General features: G+C 44.3%; 1 protein-coding gene across 1 annotated transcript in view; it reads left to right on the plus strand.

Moving 5' to 3' along the window:
• The first annotated feature begins 12,822 nt into the window (after nt 1-12,822).
• Nucleotides 12,823-16,180, plus strand: part of CAPN9 (calpain 9) — a 49,916-nt gene continuing 46,558 nt past the window's right edge. Inside the window, exon 1 of the mRNA XM_074988662.1 lies at nt 12,823-13,035. Coding sequence (XP_074844763.1) covers nt 12,823-13,035 — 213 coding nt within the window. The remainder of the gene's footprint in view (nt 13,036-16,180) is intronic.

The raw sequence follows: 16,180 nt of genomic DNA on the forward strand, positions 1-16,180 counted from the left end.
GAAGAGGCTTGGCTAGTGCTGTCAGGCATATAATATTGTACGCCTTGGAATTCAAAGTCCTACAGTCCCTGGAAGCAAATAGCCAAATCTCTAACTTTTCAAGGTGAAAAATTAAGTTCCATGCAAATGTACTGCATGTCATTATTTGGATAATTGAAACTTTTCAAACCAAGTCTGGTCTACTTTGCAGGGATGTTAAAATAGTGATTGCATTTCTCTTTGTTCGTTTTTGCACGAAGGCAAAATGTCCTCTGTCCTCATCACTGAGCAGTATTTTGGGCACTGGCTGGCTGGCTACCTTCCATACCGGGGTAGTTGCAATTTCACAATGCTTTCTGTTTGTAAAACACATTAAGGTCAAATGGGCTAGCTTCATATATAGAGGTGGTACTTAAGAGTTTCCTGCATTTTGAGAGTGTACCAATTGGAGAGAGGTTTCCCGTTCTTAGAGCAGGGGATACTGAGAGAACCAGAAGTATCACTCTCATGAGCGTTTTAAGAGAGAAGGGTTTGGAGAAGTGAGCAATGCTGATGGTTTTCAGATCCACATTAGTTTTAAAGCCAGGCTTGGGTTCATATTCAACAGCCCTGAAGTCTTTTGAACAGTGCTGGTGAGAGTTCAGTCTCAAATGACAAAAACCTCTTTAGGGCCCTGATCCACTGTCCAACAGATCAATGGGAAGATTCCTTTTGCGTTTTGGCTCAAGCCCTTAATCAGCTGTTCCCCCAAGGTTTTAGTTACCTTCAAACCAGAACTGACTGAGTAGGTCTCTTCCTAAAAACAAGCAGTCCTGTAGCACCTAACAATTTTATTTATTAGGTCATAAGCTTTCATGGGTAAGACCCACTTCTTCAGATTCAAGTAGAAAATAAGAATCCAGAGTTTATAGAAGTGGGTCTTACCCACAAAAGCTCATGACTTAATAAATAAATGTATTAGTCTTTAAGGTGCTACAGGACTGCTTGTTTTTTGCAAAGCTACAGACTAACACAGCTGCTCCGCGAGGTCTCTTCAGTTGTGGTCACACTCAGCCAAACCTTTGAAATGACCATGCTAATGGCCAAATCAAAGAATACTAATGAGACGTTGAATTGAATATTCAGCGCCTCATTAGCATTTGTACACTTCCGGCCACAGCACTTTGAAAGCACTGCTTTCGTATGCACACAGCTCGGCACAGCTACACGGGGGTCCTTTTTGAAAGGCACCTGCACATTTCAAAATCCCCTTATTCCCCTCAGCTGTGAGGAATAAGGGGATTTTGAAATGTGTGGGGTCCTTTCAAAAAGGACCCACGTGTAGCCACACCGAGCTGCATGCATTCGAAAGCAGCACTTTTGAAGCACTGTGGCCGGACATGTGCAAATGTTAATGAGGTGCTGAATATTCAATTCAGCGTCTCATTAGCATTCTTCAATTTGGCCATGAGCATAGCCATTTCGAAGGTTTGGCCAAGTGTGACCACAGCCTTCCTGTTTGGGATCCTATGCAGAAACAGTAGAAATGGATCTACAGATGGAAATCTGAGCTTCCCTGAAATGTCAAGCAGTTTGAGTCAAAATTCGAGTCATGAGACTGAGCTACAGCCGTTGATAACATGTGTATGTATTTTAAAATTAAGGAATAGAATGAATACTGTGAAGCTGGAGTTAGGTACATTTACTAAACAGTAGGTGAGGGCCATGCTTAAACTATTTACCACAGTGCAGACAAATTTTAATTTACCAGGACAATATATCTTAGTAGCATGTTAAATTTTCTAGTTCTTTATTTGGTCTTTTATTAGCATACTGACAGAGCTCTGTGTCTAGCTATGACCAGTATGGCTAAGTGTAGACTGCAGATCTCTGCTGACAAAACTTCCGTCAATAGAAATTTTGTCAACAGAGTGCGCATCCAGACTGCAGATCTCTCAGCAGAGATTGATCAGTTGGGAACATTCTGTCAATATCACTGTACATCTCATTCCACAAGGAAGAAGGGACATCTCGACACAGGGGTTTTTTTTCCCCGCCGTTTGGCCCCATGCCCTGTCTAGGCCATAGGCTGTGTCTCGATTGCTGGAAACTGTTCGCAAAAGATATGCAAATTGTGCACTGCTTTTGCGTATCCTTTGCCAACACTTCTGTCAGGAGAAGCTTTTCTAACATTTAGCCCGTCCACATGGGGCCAAATGTCAGGAAAAAACCCTTTTCCGAGATATCCCTTCTTTCTCGTGGAATGAGGTGTACAGGGATGTCAACAGAATGCTCCCAAACAGTAGATCTCTGCCGATAGATCTGCAGTCTGGAGTTGTGTGTACATTTGCCCCTTCTGAAAGGAATGGGCATGGTAATAAGTGAGGCTGGAAGATGCTAATGAGGCGCTACCATGAATCTGCAGTTCCGCATTAGCATAATGGCGGCTGTGGTGATTCAAAAGTGCTGTCGAATCTCACGCTGCCCATGTTGACAAGGACCTTTCAAAAGGACCCCCCGCAGTCTTCAAAAACCCCTTATTCCTATTTGGCTTTAGAAATAAGGGGCTTTCAAAGACTGGGGGGGTCCTTTTGAAAGGCCCCCATCTACACAGGCAGCGCATGATTCGAAAGATGTGCTTTCAAACCGCCATGGCAGCCATTATGCCAATGAGGTGCTGCATATTCATGGTCATGCCTCATTAGCATCTTCCGACCTCGCTAATTACCATGCTCCTTCCGAAAGGAAGGGGCTAGTGTAGGCATAGCCTGGATGCATGATCTGTCAACAAAACTTCTGTCAACTGATTAGGTGCCTTCTGTCGTCATAAGACAATACGTTTGCCAATGAATTGCTAGCTGCATGCTGGTCAGCCCTGGCTCACAGTAAAAGATATTCTGCAGAAGTGCAGAAATACCTAAGTGTAATTATTTGGTGGTCTAGGATTTGAAGTAATTGAAAATTCACACCACAGAAAATTGTGTTACCAAGTCCTTCTTAGAACTGTGCTGCCTGTTTTCTTAGCTGATTCTGCCCCCTTGTGAAGCTACACGGTTAGCTCTGTCTTTGTGTGTGGTGGGCATTGCATTGTATATAATGTTGATAGATGTTGGTCATATAACAACTAGGGACAATGTTATTCCTTTACCTTACGAAGGCTATAATTTTTAAGCAAAAGAAGGCAAAGCTTTTGATATTTGTTATATCTACTTTTGTTTAACAGGAACTAAAGCTATAACTTTTTTTTTTGGTTTCAGAGGTAAATAGTACAGCAGTCACGAAAATCAGAATTTCATGTTCTTTCATTGTTTAACTGATACCTTCTTAACAAATATTTATTGTGCTGCACTGCTGGATTAATTTTCATTCTTTCTGGATTTTTAATATAAAGTGGCAAAGAGATGAAATAAAATATTGCCTTAATCCTTCTCTTGGTTCAGTAGTTAGATTTCCAATAAAGTGAGTGACATCAGCATAACATAGTGGAAAAATTTATCCAAGGGCTAAGGTAAGGAAGAATAAATTTGGTGTAGAATATACTTAGTGTGAAAAGTATTTAATAATCCCTTAATATTCTCTGTTTCCTGTCAGGGCTTTGAAGAGCCCAATAATGAAAGTCTAAGAAAAACATTGTCATACTAAAATTCCGCTTGAAATATATGGCACTTATTAGGACTGATAACAGATTCCAAGCAGAATAAACTGAGCTCATATTGGCAATATAGTGCTTTTTAAATTAAGTATTTTTAGCAACAATCTAAACCACTAAAGCACAACAGTGCATATAAAAATAGTATACATAAAATTATATTAAACTGACGTTGCAAATCCAAGCACTTGCAAGTTATAAAATACCTGAGTTACCTACAGCTGCTTCTTCAATATTAATTCTGTCTTTTTGTGCTTCCATTCTGTGCATTGACTGAGACCAAAGTGGTGGAAAAAAGAAGTATGTTTTCTTGTATTAAAGTCTGTACCATACTGCTTATGCACAAGAGGAGAGAACTAATATTCATATGTAGGTATTAGTTTTTTGGGCTACTAATGTTTTCCTGCGCAACGCACGCAAGAGAAGAAATGGTGATTTTCAACACTTGCATCTCACCAAATCTAAATTAATTTAGTGGAACCCACCCCCTCCTCTTAAAAAATGATTTTCAAAGGCTTCCCATAAACAATGAAGTTGGAAAAGCATCTTAAACAAGGTCTCAAGACACTTTGTATATCAGGAAGTGGGAAGTCTCCTAAATTTGATGAGACTAACAGTTGCACCCATAATGAAAGGCTTAAAACACCGCTTTTGTCTTGGGTGACAAACATGGGGTGTTTTTCTACCACAGAATGACTGAAGTGTGTTAGCTATTTCAATGTAAAATCCCAGTGGAAACAAGGCACTATAGTTTTACCGTGAGGTAGTCTAAGCACAAACAAATACAGATGAAGGGCATAGTGTTGACCTTGTCTAGTTCCATCATGGTTAAAATGGCAAACTTTTCTTCTCTCAGCTTTTGCAGCAGGATTTGGAACGTGCATGAGTTATTCCACAGAACAAACACAGATTTTTGGCAATGAAGATAGCCACAGGCGCTGGAGTAAAGTTGATTATTTATTATTAGTACTTCCATAGTGCTTAGGGGCCCTTGTCATGGACCAGGGCTCCACTGTGACATGCGTTTTGCAGACAAAGAAGTATGAAGACACTGACAAAGCGTCATAGATTGAAATGTCTTTGAGGAAAGGATAATCCTTTATTAGATGTTTGAACAGCACCTGATACATTGAGGCCCAATGTAGCTACAACTTTTGGCAACAACCCTATATAATTTTTAAGCAATAATAATAATAATCAAAATGAGCATTTTTTTCTTGGTAGGTTAGAATTCTGGTTCTTATGGTTTTTAATACCTTTTAATTGGCTTGAGGGATTTTCACCCTTGATTGTCAAAATCCTTTTTCTTGCTGCTCTTTGGGTGGAATATTTAATCTAACACATCAGTTCTCAAATTGTGGGTTAGGACCCCAGAGTGGATTGTTGCAACCACGTTTTCATGGGATCATTAGGGCTGGTGTTAGACTTGCTGGAGCTTCGGGCTGAAGCCTGAGCCCCACTGCCTGGGGCCAAAGCCTAATCTCCACCTCTGGGGCTGAAGCCAAAGCCCAAGGCCACCTGCCTTTGGTGGTGGGGCTGAGGTTTACAGGCTCTCCAGCTGGGGCTGAAGCCATTAGACTTTGGTGCTCCCCATCCAGGGCAGAGTTCAAGTGGGTTCAGGCTAGCATGACCACATTCATCTGTGGCAAATATGTGACACCGGCCTCTGGGGATAAGTAGTTTTTGTCCCATGTCAGGGCTCCTCAGTGGTGGAGGCTGCTGCCCCATGGTGAGGCACCAATGATGGGGAGTGGAGGATGGGGGCTCTGCAACCTCCTGACAGGGGGCCAGGGAATGTGGCAGCTGCCCCACCGCTTGGATCCCTGGCAGCAGGAGCCACCTCCCCGAAGCACAGGATGCTGGGGAGCAAAGCAGAGGCCCGGCGGAGGCGGCAGGAGCTGCCTCCCCTCAGTGTGGGGCACCGAGGAACGAGGCAGCCATCCTGTGGTGAAGCTCGCTGGTCGTGCCAGGGAACAGTGCAGCTGCCTCACGGAGGAGTTCAGTGGTAGCAGGGGCTGCCACCCTGAGACGCTGGGGCCAGGGACCAGGAGGCCTGCAAAATAGGGGACAATTTGCCCATTTTCTTGAGGGGGGGAAAAAAAAGTCAGGACACCTGTGAAACAGCGGAAATAAGGGACTGTCCTGAGAAAAACCTTAGTTCAGGCTTCAGCCCCCTGTCCCAGGGTCATGTAGTAACTTCTGTTGTCAGAAGGGGGTCATGGTGCAATGAAGTCTGATCTAGAACATTCTGAGCTCTTTTGTCTCGTATCCAGCAAGTGACATTTAGACCCACAGGATGATCCTGTGGTAGGGCTCAGAGAGGCAGTCCCACCATGGAGTCATTGTGTGAACTTGATCACTTACCCTGTCTGACCCTCAGTGTTCATTCCTTCATAAACCAGAGGAAATATTGCTTACCCACCTCTGCGACGTACTCTGTGATCGGCCGAGAAAGTGGCGTATTATATAATTCAGAGCCAAGCAAACCTTTCTCAACGTAAATGCCATTCTCGGTACGATTTCAGCTAGTTTCAATGCTCGTTAAATCCCCAGACGTGTCCCAGATTCATGAAAGGTTTGCTGAAGCTTGTGATCCTTTTGGGGAACTTGACTTGAAGGATGAGAAGGGTTAGACAGCATTTCACACAGATATGGGCCAAACTGAGCAATGGGGTGGCAACTGTAAAAAATGGTGATTTCATATTACTGTGATTGGGGCACTATAACCAGGCACTATAATGGAGACTGGTGTTTTAATACAGTAAAATCAAAGGTGTACTGTTTCTTTAACAAAACTCAGAGGAGGACGGAAAGAAACCGATATAGAGCTTCATTAGCATAAAGATTTAAAGCCTTTCGTTGTGTTCTTTTGTACACAAGGGAAATGGTGAAATATTTTCAGTGATGTCTCTCAAAATACTTCCTCTTCTCACTGATAGTGGGATCAGAATAAATTCCTACCCTGAAACACTCATTTACAGTGGGATGAACCATGGTGAGTTGAGCTTATGTGGAGGCTAACCCATGAACTAGAATCCTACAGGCAAGCAGGTCAAAGGCTATAGCTAAACCCAGCAAAATTAAAAATGATGGCAGACCTAGAGATTTGACAACGGAAAGGGTATTAAAGAGTTTAATATGATCTGCTTCATTGGAATGATGTGTTTTAAACCCAGAATGGTAAGAATCAGGCAGGTCTGGATAGCAGAGAGCTTATATAAATAGGTCTAAGAAAAATACACTCGACGTTTAATGGCAAAGGATGAAATTTCATGCCGTGCTCAGACAAAGACAAAACGAGCAGGCGCCGGCGCTGAGTCACATGGGTCTATGAGGCTTGAGCCCCACCAATGTTTGAGCCAAGGACATGACAAAAATGTAGTTAAGGCGGGGAGCCAGGTTACCAGCCCCACCATCAGTGTTCCCTGTAAGCTGAGCACTTGGGCAGCTGCCCAGGAGAGAATCAAATGCTGCCCAGCTGATTAGCAGGGCGCCCGCAGCTGGCAGCCTGTGTTCCTACCGGTAGTGCCCCTTCACTCTGGTGCACATAGGAAAATTTATTCTGTACCCTGATGGAAAAGATGCTCAGGAACGCCGCCCACCACCCTGAATTCGAGAGACGTTGCATCTGTCCTGTGGGGTGCAACGCCACTAACATTTGGCCTGTCCTCCCTTCCGCCAGGCCATGCTGACCTGTTGGGCTTCACCCCTCCCAGCTGCACGAGTATGGGTGGATCTGCCTCTTGCATGCCCACTGAGGGCTTCAACACGGACTTTCTGGGGCCCACCAAAAATTCTACTTGTTGGCAGTGGGGCGGTGAGGGTGAAGATGGCTTTAAGCTTCCTTCTGATTCTGAGCTGCTCTGGAATCCAATGCGACCCTCCCCACTCCCAGTAAAATTTAGTTACGGCAGTGTCTCTCCACTTCCCTATGGCCAACCAGACAGGCGACGAGCTCAGCAGTGCCCTCTGCTGCAGCCCTACCTCTGGCACACCCCTGTCCCAAGCCTTGGGAAGGCGTCCGTCATTCCTGTAGTTGAGGGAATTCTCCCCCATTCCGACCCCAGGCTTTTAGGGTCTGCTGCTGTGACCCTTTTACCAGTTGTACCCAGGCTGAAGGAAGGAGTAAGTGTGGCATCCAAAGGAAGGTGAAGTAAAGGAATAAGAAAACTGAACAATGGGAGCTGAGAGATTTTGCTTGGGGGTGGGGGCAGTGGGCCAAGCATCCCCCATCCCCCCCCCCCGCCCAGTGCTCCCTCTGGCATGTGGAGCAGATAGCTACATGGAGAGCAGAAAGTCACTTAAAGCCCCATGGGGGCTGTTCTGAAGCAGCTGGCTGCTCTATGCCTGAGGGTCCAAGGGGGAGGGATGCAGTAGCTTGATGACCAAATCCAGCCCACAAGTTATATCTTACCTGCCCATGACCTAGACCATCTCTGGCAGGCATTTAACCTGCTCTTAAAAATCTCCAGTGATGAAGAGTCCACAACCTCCTTGGGAAATTTATTCTAGTGCTTAGCCATTCTGACAGGTTTTTTTTTCTTTAATGTCCAGCCTAAACCCTGCTTACTCCAATTTAAACCCATTGCTGCTTGTACGATCCTCAGCAGCTAAAGAGACTAATTTTCTCCTTCCCTTTTGTAACAGCCTTTGACATGCTAGGAAATTGCTATCATGTCCCCCTCCAGCTCCTTGTCTCCAAACTAAACAAACGCAGCTCTTTTCAATCTACCCTCATCTGGCTTGTTTTCTAGACCTTTCATCATTTTCGCTGCTTTTCTATGGACTTTCTCAGATTTGTCTTAGTTTTTCTTAAAATGCAGTGCCCGGGACTGGACACAGTACTCCAGCTGAAGCCCAATCAGTGTGAAGTATCAGAGAGGTAGCTGTGTTAGTCTGTATCTTCAAAAAAAAAAAAAAAAAAAAAAACACCCAAAAAGTCCTGTGGCACCTTATAGACGAACAGATATTTTGGAGCATACGCTTCCGTGGGCAAAGACCCGCTTCATCAGATGCAATCTAATCGATGTGGAGTACCAATGTGCAGTGCAACTTATCCTCCCATTGGCAACAGCACAAACCTTCCTTCCTCCTATAGAGAGTCACATAATATCTCAGGGGCAACTACATGAAAATAATATTAGGAGGGTATTTAACGCATTGTTAGTTTCTTTTGACACAAATGTTCACAGTAAAAGAAGAATCTACACCTCAATACACAGTAATATTTACAGACCCTTCCTGAGGGACACTTTCTTGACTCAGAGTCGTCATGTCTCGAGGGAGGATACCTGATCAAATGCTTAGAAGAAATGAAACACTTGTTCTTAAATTTAGCTGACCTTGTGCCAAATTATGACCTTGTACCAATTAATTGTCAAAGTGAAAGTTTGTTTTTTGTTTCAATAGCTTGGGACTTTCTTGCAGGTGTTCTTTTTACAAGAAGCAAATCTTACCTGAAACCACGTGAGTTCATCTCCTGTAGCTGTTCTGGTAGATGTTCCTGGCAGCTGGACTTCAATCAGTTCACAGACAGCCCCGACAGCTGGTTTGTTTCTAAAAGAGCATAATTTTGGCTTCCATTGATCTTAATGGCAAAACTCCCATTGAATTCACTGGTCGCGAGATGCACCCTTTTGTAACAAAGTGTTATGCCATGTCAGTGCTCATGGACGAGAGCATTTCCAATTGCTCATGACTAACAGATAGCAGGCTCAGGGCGTTCTTAGGGAATCCTATACATAAGTTCTTTGGCCCAGGGAAACAAAAATGTTAACTGCACCACCACTGATTGTCAAAGTCCAGTAAATAAACTAGCCTTTTCCTTTGACATTCCTTTCCGTTTGTCAATCTAGTGGTTTGTGACATTGATAAGTATCCAGTGTGTGTTGTGCAGTATGCAAAACACAAACTGAAAGACTAATTCCAGCCCTTGACATCATATAGCTACCCATTTGGGTCATCAGCGGAGTTAGAAGCTGTGGAACCACCCTACAGACCTTTATCACTTAAGCTAACCCAAGTAGTTGGTTGTCAGTAGGTCCTTTCTGTGGAACAGAACTAGGGAGGGAAGAGACACAGGGGGTTCCAAGGATATCCATCTACTGACAGCAGAGGAATGGCGAAACGCCAGGCTTCTATTCCAGGCTCTGGAGGAGAATGTGTTTAAGTGGAATGGATTCTTCAGCCCACTTGCTCTGTCCCTTCTGACCTGTCCCTATACCAGTCCTGTCTCTTGCAATCCGACTCCTTGACCAGCAAGTCTTAGCCTCACCTTACTCCTTAGTCTCCACGTCCAGTCACTCCCAGTTCTACTGCCACATCATGACTCTACATCAAATCTGTCTCCACTCATCTCCTTATCCCTTTCCTTGGGAAGGGCATGGGCAGAGCATGTTCAGGGAGGGCTCAGGACAGGGGCATGTGGCTACTGCTCCCCCCACCCCCGACACTCCTCACCAGTCACCTCCGGGAGCAGGGACTCTCTATCAGTCCAATTCACTTACAATGCTGTGTAAAACACTGACTAATTGCCATGAGTGTAGTAGCATCTTGTGATCAATGTCAGCTGTATTATATTTTCCTCTGAGACAGAAAGTCGCACAGCCATTTAAGGCAAGTGATAAGACTGGGTAAACATATACAAGGAAAAAAAACCAAGGACTAAATTCTGGCCTAAGATGTGCATGTTCAGCTTCCATTTGTGTCAGTCAGAGCTACAGTCAAGTGTACAAAGAAAGAACTCATCCAATGCAGTACAATTTGGTTTAACAGACAGGGTACTGGATTGAGTGGTTAAGTGAACAAGGTTCCTGGTTCTTCCACTAATCTGAAGTGGACCTTGGGCAAGCAACCTCCCTTCTCTGTGCCTCTGTTTCCCCCATGTCCTGTTCAGTCTGATTAGAATATGGGTTATCTGCTACAATGTGTTTGGGCAGAATACAATGGAGCCCTGGAATATGTAGGCACTCATAACAATACAGTTCAGTGAGGTAAATAAGGAAATGCACACTGAAAGTGAAGGGTAACAGAGTAAGCCGTGCTAGTCTATACACTATCAAAACAAAAAGCAGTCAAGTAGCACTTTAGAGACTAGCAAAATAGTTTATTAGGTGAGCTTTCGTGGGACAGACCCACTTCTTCAGACCAAGTGGGTCTGTCCCACGAAAGCTCACCTAATAAACTATTTTGCTAGTCTCAAAGTGCTACTTGATTGCTTTTTGTTTTGAAAGTGGAGAGTTTCCTTCCCACATTGTTATGAAAAAGAACAAAACAGAAGGGAATTATTCTGGCTCACCTAACTGGGTTTCATAAATCACATCTCAGAAGCAAGAATGACTGAGCTGTCAGAGTACCGATTAAAACCGGAGAAAAGCTGGCAGTGCTTGTATGTTAAGGTAAAGTTTTGTCAGGTAGTCTGCAATTTTTGTCAGGTGGCAAATGTCTTCAGCCTTTGCAAGCCTCAAAGAACGTCCATTCTAATTCTGGCTTTTAACTAATATTTATTTAACCTTCCTCCACATTACTCACAGGCTGCATCTATACTAACAAGTCCTTTTGGAAAAATCAGGCCCTCCTCTGAAAGACCAAGCGACGCATCCACACACAAAATGCGCTCCTCTGAAGTCCTTCGGAAAGAGTGTGACACTTCTTCTGGATACCCTCTTCCTCTCCCAATTCCAGTTCTGTCAGAAAAGGTGAGTGTGTCGGCTCTCTGGGGGCCCTTTGTTCAAAAGAGCGATCCTCGTGGTACTGGATTTTTCTACCCTGGCCCATTCTTTACAAAGAGTGGGGGTGCATGGATTCTCTCTTTCAAAAGAGCAGATTGCTCCTTTGATCCGCTTTTTTCTTGTGTGTATGTGTGTGTGGACAAGATCTTTCAAAAGAAGTCCTTCAGGACAAGGTCTTCTGGAAGATCATCTTTCGAAAGATCACTGTCGTGTAGATGCGGCCACAGTGTGTTTTGTTCGTTTCCAGATTCACTCTCTAGCATAAAGATCTTACAGTTTAATGGTAGAAATGATGTGACAGGTGAAGGCTACAAACAAAAGTTCAGGAAGTAGATGGATGGGTAGACATGGGTCACAAAGCTAGGTTTGCAGTTAGGTAGCTGTTATTTACGCATCTTGTGCCAAAACATGGTCTACAATGTATATAAATCTCTCTCCCTACCTCACATTTGCCCTTTCTGTCCAGAGTCCACCTTTCCTCATCACTGAAACCCCACACGTATACCTTCTTCTACTGCCCTGGCATGCTGTGCTCTCCCTCCATACAACACCCTGGGAAAGTCATCCTGTGAGCATTCCATACATACCCCCTCATCATCTGTCCCACTTTCAACACAACTGCCCTTCTTTTTGTTATCACGCTCAGTGCTGAATGTTCCAGGGCCTATGGGCAGTTCCCATCCTTCTCCTGTCCCATGGTGCAGATGGCAGGACGGAGACACCCCTGCACCAGTCACTTTGTGAGAAGGCTCTGGAGGTCCTCCTGGTTCTGCTGTTGTATGAAAAAGGATTGAGTTTTTGGGGTCTGAGGTGGGTAGGAGAGGCTGTTTGCATAGATTATCTTACGTGACCTTTGGCCATAGGTAGGGTGTGGTGAAAGGAACCCGACTGGTGAGAGCCTGTGCTTAGGTAACTTTCTATCCAGAGCTGTGAGAGATTTTCATGCAAAGTGGCATGTCTCAGAGTTATTCAGCCAGCAAAGAAAATAGTTCCACACCCTGGCCATATCATTAGAGCATAAAAGGGATGATCCGAGGGAGTTCACCTGCTCACTGCCTCTCTTTCTGGGTGCAACATATTCATATCACATGAAGGAAATGAAGTTACCTCTGAACTCCGGTTTGCCATTCCTGAGGCAACATGCCAGAGGGCGCACACCAAGCAGCTGGAACTCATGAAAAGGGCAGCTAAGTTTGCTTTTCTGTTTGCTCTCAGGGCGTTCCTTTCTATTGTTATTTCAGGCGTCCAGGGAGGTCTCCCTGTCATTCAAACAGGTGCAACAGAGGAGGTGCTTGGGCACATTTTTCACTTCCCTGCAGCACAGGCTCAATTTGTTTTGTCTTGTAGCGAGTAGCTTGTTCCTTCTCCCTTCTGTTTGTCTGGTGCGTGCTGGAGATTTCCTCTCCTCTTTTCCTCTGACCCCCACCCTCCTCCATTTATCTCTGTGACCACTGGAGCCTTTGCTATTGCAGGCAAGGCAAAGCGATGCCTTACACATACCAGGACTCAAGGCCACGGTCTCCACCTCTACCTCAGAGTGCTCGTGCCACACACTCCTCTGGCCAGACCTATGAGGAGCTGAAGCGCCAGTGCCAACAGCGGGGGACCCTCTTTGAAGACTGTGACTTCCCAGCCAACGTCTCCTCTCTCTTCTACAGTGAGAAGCCACCCATCCCCTTTGTGTGGAAAAGGCCTGGGGTGAGTATGACAATGCTTAGATCTCATTTCTGCGCTTGCTATGCATCCTATGTATTCCTCCCTCTCTCCTGCCAAGAGTGGGGTGACACTGCACTTCCTAACACACAAACAAACAAAGCAAAAAGGAGCCCAATGGGGCAGAGAGCCCTACTTGCATATGGAGCTCCACAGACAAATGAGAGACATGGGGTGAAATTCTGGCTCTATTGAAGTCAAGGGGAATTTTGCCTTTGCCCTCACCAGGATTCCAGCCATAGTCTCTGCCCACAAAGAGTTTACAGTATGGATCAGGATCCACTCCAGAGAGGGAATCTGAGTGTGATCTGTGTATGGAGAGAGACAGTGGTGTGTGTATAGATGGGCCAATAAATACCTGTGTAAATTATAGCTTCTGCAGCTTTGTCCATATGCAATATATACGTGCATGATGTACGTCTTTCTTACTCTTGGTCTGCCTCTCCTCTGATGGCTTTTACAGCAAAACAAAACAGCAGAAATGTAGCACTTTAAAGACTAACAAAATGATTCAATTGGTGATGAGCTTTCATGGGACAGACCCACTTCTTCAGATCAATTTCATTTCCAATACAGACTGACGTGTATAAGTACAGAGGGCCAAAAAAAAAATTCTAATAACTGACAAATCAAATGGGACAGAAGGAAGGGTGTGAGAGGTGTGGGGGTGTTAATTGTCCTTCTGAGCTAATTATGAACATCAAAGGAAGGGAAGCAGTCCTTGTAACGCGTGAGGTAATTGATGTGTCTGTTTATACCACGTGTTAGTGTGTCAAATTTGAATATGGGCTCTAACTCACAAATCTCTTGCTCTAATCCGTTGTTAAATTCTTTATGTTGTAGTTTAACTCCATTGTACTCCACGGAATTATTCCTGGTTAGTGCCTGTGTAATCCAGAGTGAACTCGGTCCATAACTTCTAGTAAATTTGTAAGGGCCAAGCTGTTCATCCGCAGTAAGGGCCACAGAAGGTCATATCCACAGCAGGTTTAGCCTTGTTGAATTTAGTGGCACTGTTTGCATGCTTAAAGTCAAGCATCTGCCTTAGGCTTTAAAGAAGCAGAGCGGAATGTTAGAAAAGCTGTATAAGTGTGTGGGAATTGATTGGCGGGGCAGAAGAAGAAGAATGATGGTAACAGTAGTGAAGTCATATCATGGGCTAACAATGTGCACAACCTAGTTGGTTTGAAACATTTAAAAAATAATATTTAAACTTTGCATATTAAACCGTGTCTCCTGTAACCCTTTCCGTCAGAAAACGTTAACTTCAGAATTTTACATTTAACCAACAGGAACGCTAACTCAGTCAAATAGTAGTACTTTACACTCGCCCCACCCCCCTCCATCTGAGGTGGCATGGTAATGAGGCAGTTCGAAGCAGGCTAATGAGACACTAATGTGCATATTCAGTGCCTTACTAGCATAATTGCAGCCACGTGAATTTCAAAGTGCAGGCTTTGAATTGAAGGTTGAAAGTGTAGGTGGGGGCAGCTTTGAAATAAGCACTCCACTTTGACATTCCCTTACTCCCATAGAAGTAGAACAAAGTAAGAGAATGTCGAGGGGGGGCCCTTATTTCGAAGCTGCCCCCATCTTCACTGTCAATCTCCAATTCGAAATCTGTTTGCGCTGCTGCCATTATTCCAAGTGATTATCTGTAGCAATGGAGCATGGGCCATCTTCAGTGTCCATCCAGCCATCGCTAGTTTTTGCAAGCTGAAATTGGAAGCATTTCAAAATATTTCAGAACACATAAGTGACTTGACATGAGATGTGCCTTTAGGCTGTGATTTCTGTCATGTGAATGTGTATGTGTGTCAGGCATGTATCAAGACAAGCAGCTCAGGAGAGGGTGTGAGAAGGTATCAGTTATAGCAGCTCACACACTACTTAAAGTTTCACCTTCTTCTGTCTCCTCAGCGTGTAAATAAAGCCAGGTCAGTCTCCCTTTCATATCTGTAAGTTAAAGTAATGGAGGCTAAGGCTTGGTCTACACTAAGGGAGAAAGTCAACCTAAGATCTGCAACTCCAGCTACCAGACTAGCACGCCTTGGGTTGACTTTTTCTGCTGTCCCCACAGCGGGAGGTTGGTCAGAGAAACTCTTCCATCAAATTCCCTTATTCATTGCAAAGGAATACCAGAGTGGACAAGGGATATCCTTTAGTACGTCTCTACTAGATTGCGCTGTATCGAACCCTGGAAGATCAAGCTCTGCAGCATCGACGCTGTGGTAAATATAGACATACCCTAAGTATCAGGGAGCGTTTCTGTAACCAGTGTATTTGGAGCCATGTCAGACCCAGGATACTGGAGATACAAGGTGTGCGTTGCACCACACCCAGCTTGTCTCTCTGTCTGCGTAAGGGAGCCCGACTAACATTACCTTTCACACCATCGCCGCAACGGACCTGGACTTTTTAAAGCCTGAAGAAATAGCGATCTGTTGGATTTAAATAGCATTAGACGTCAGACAAAAAACCCCTCTCTTCAGAAGTTCCTGTAAAGCATTTAGAACCAATGGGATGTTGCATTGCCGGATGTGGGCGCTCGGATTGGCTATATCTCCTTCAGCCGGTATAAGAAGGACTTTCTAATATGTCAAAAGCAAGTATACACGTGTGTACATACACACGGCATGGGCCAGCAGGTGTGCATTTGTATAACCTCACTGCAGTCATTGGAGCAGTGCTGATTTACAAAATCTGCAGATCTGGCTTTGTATGCCAAATCTCAGCTGAAAAGCTATTTAGCAACATTACCCTGCTTTCTCTTTCTTATTTGAAAAGACAAACGTTAAAACTACATTTTCCAACAGAGGCTTTTTTGTTACTGTTTGAGAACAGGTGACCCCCTTTCTCATTAGTTTCCTCTAGGCTCAATACACCACTTTTTTCTCCATCCCACAGGCATTATTTAGATTAGGTTAGTGACAAGGCCAATATAAATATCTCACAGTCTGTAATATTTTCGCTGTTTGGGAATGTTACAGCGGTTTAAATTAGGGAATGAAAATAAAGAATTTTTCCCCCGGTGCCTGTAAATAAATCTGGGGTCTAAAAGTGGACTTGAACCAAAACTCTCCCAATCTGAATAGCCCTCACCAACCTCCAGACCTGCCTCTGAATGCTG

Source organism: Carettochelys insculpta, chromosome 3, assembly GCF_033958435.1.
Source record: "Carettochelys insculpta isolate YL-2023 chromosome 3, ASM3395843v1, whole genome shotgun sequence".
In the NCBI taxonomy this organism is placed as follows: domain Eukaryota; kingdom Metazoa; phylum Chordata; order Testudines; family Carettochelyidae; genus Carettochelys; species Carettochelys insculpta.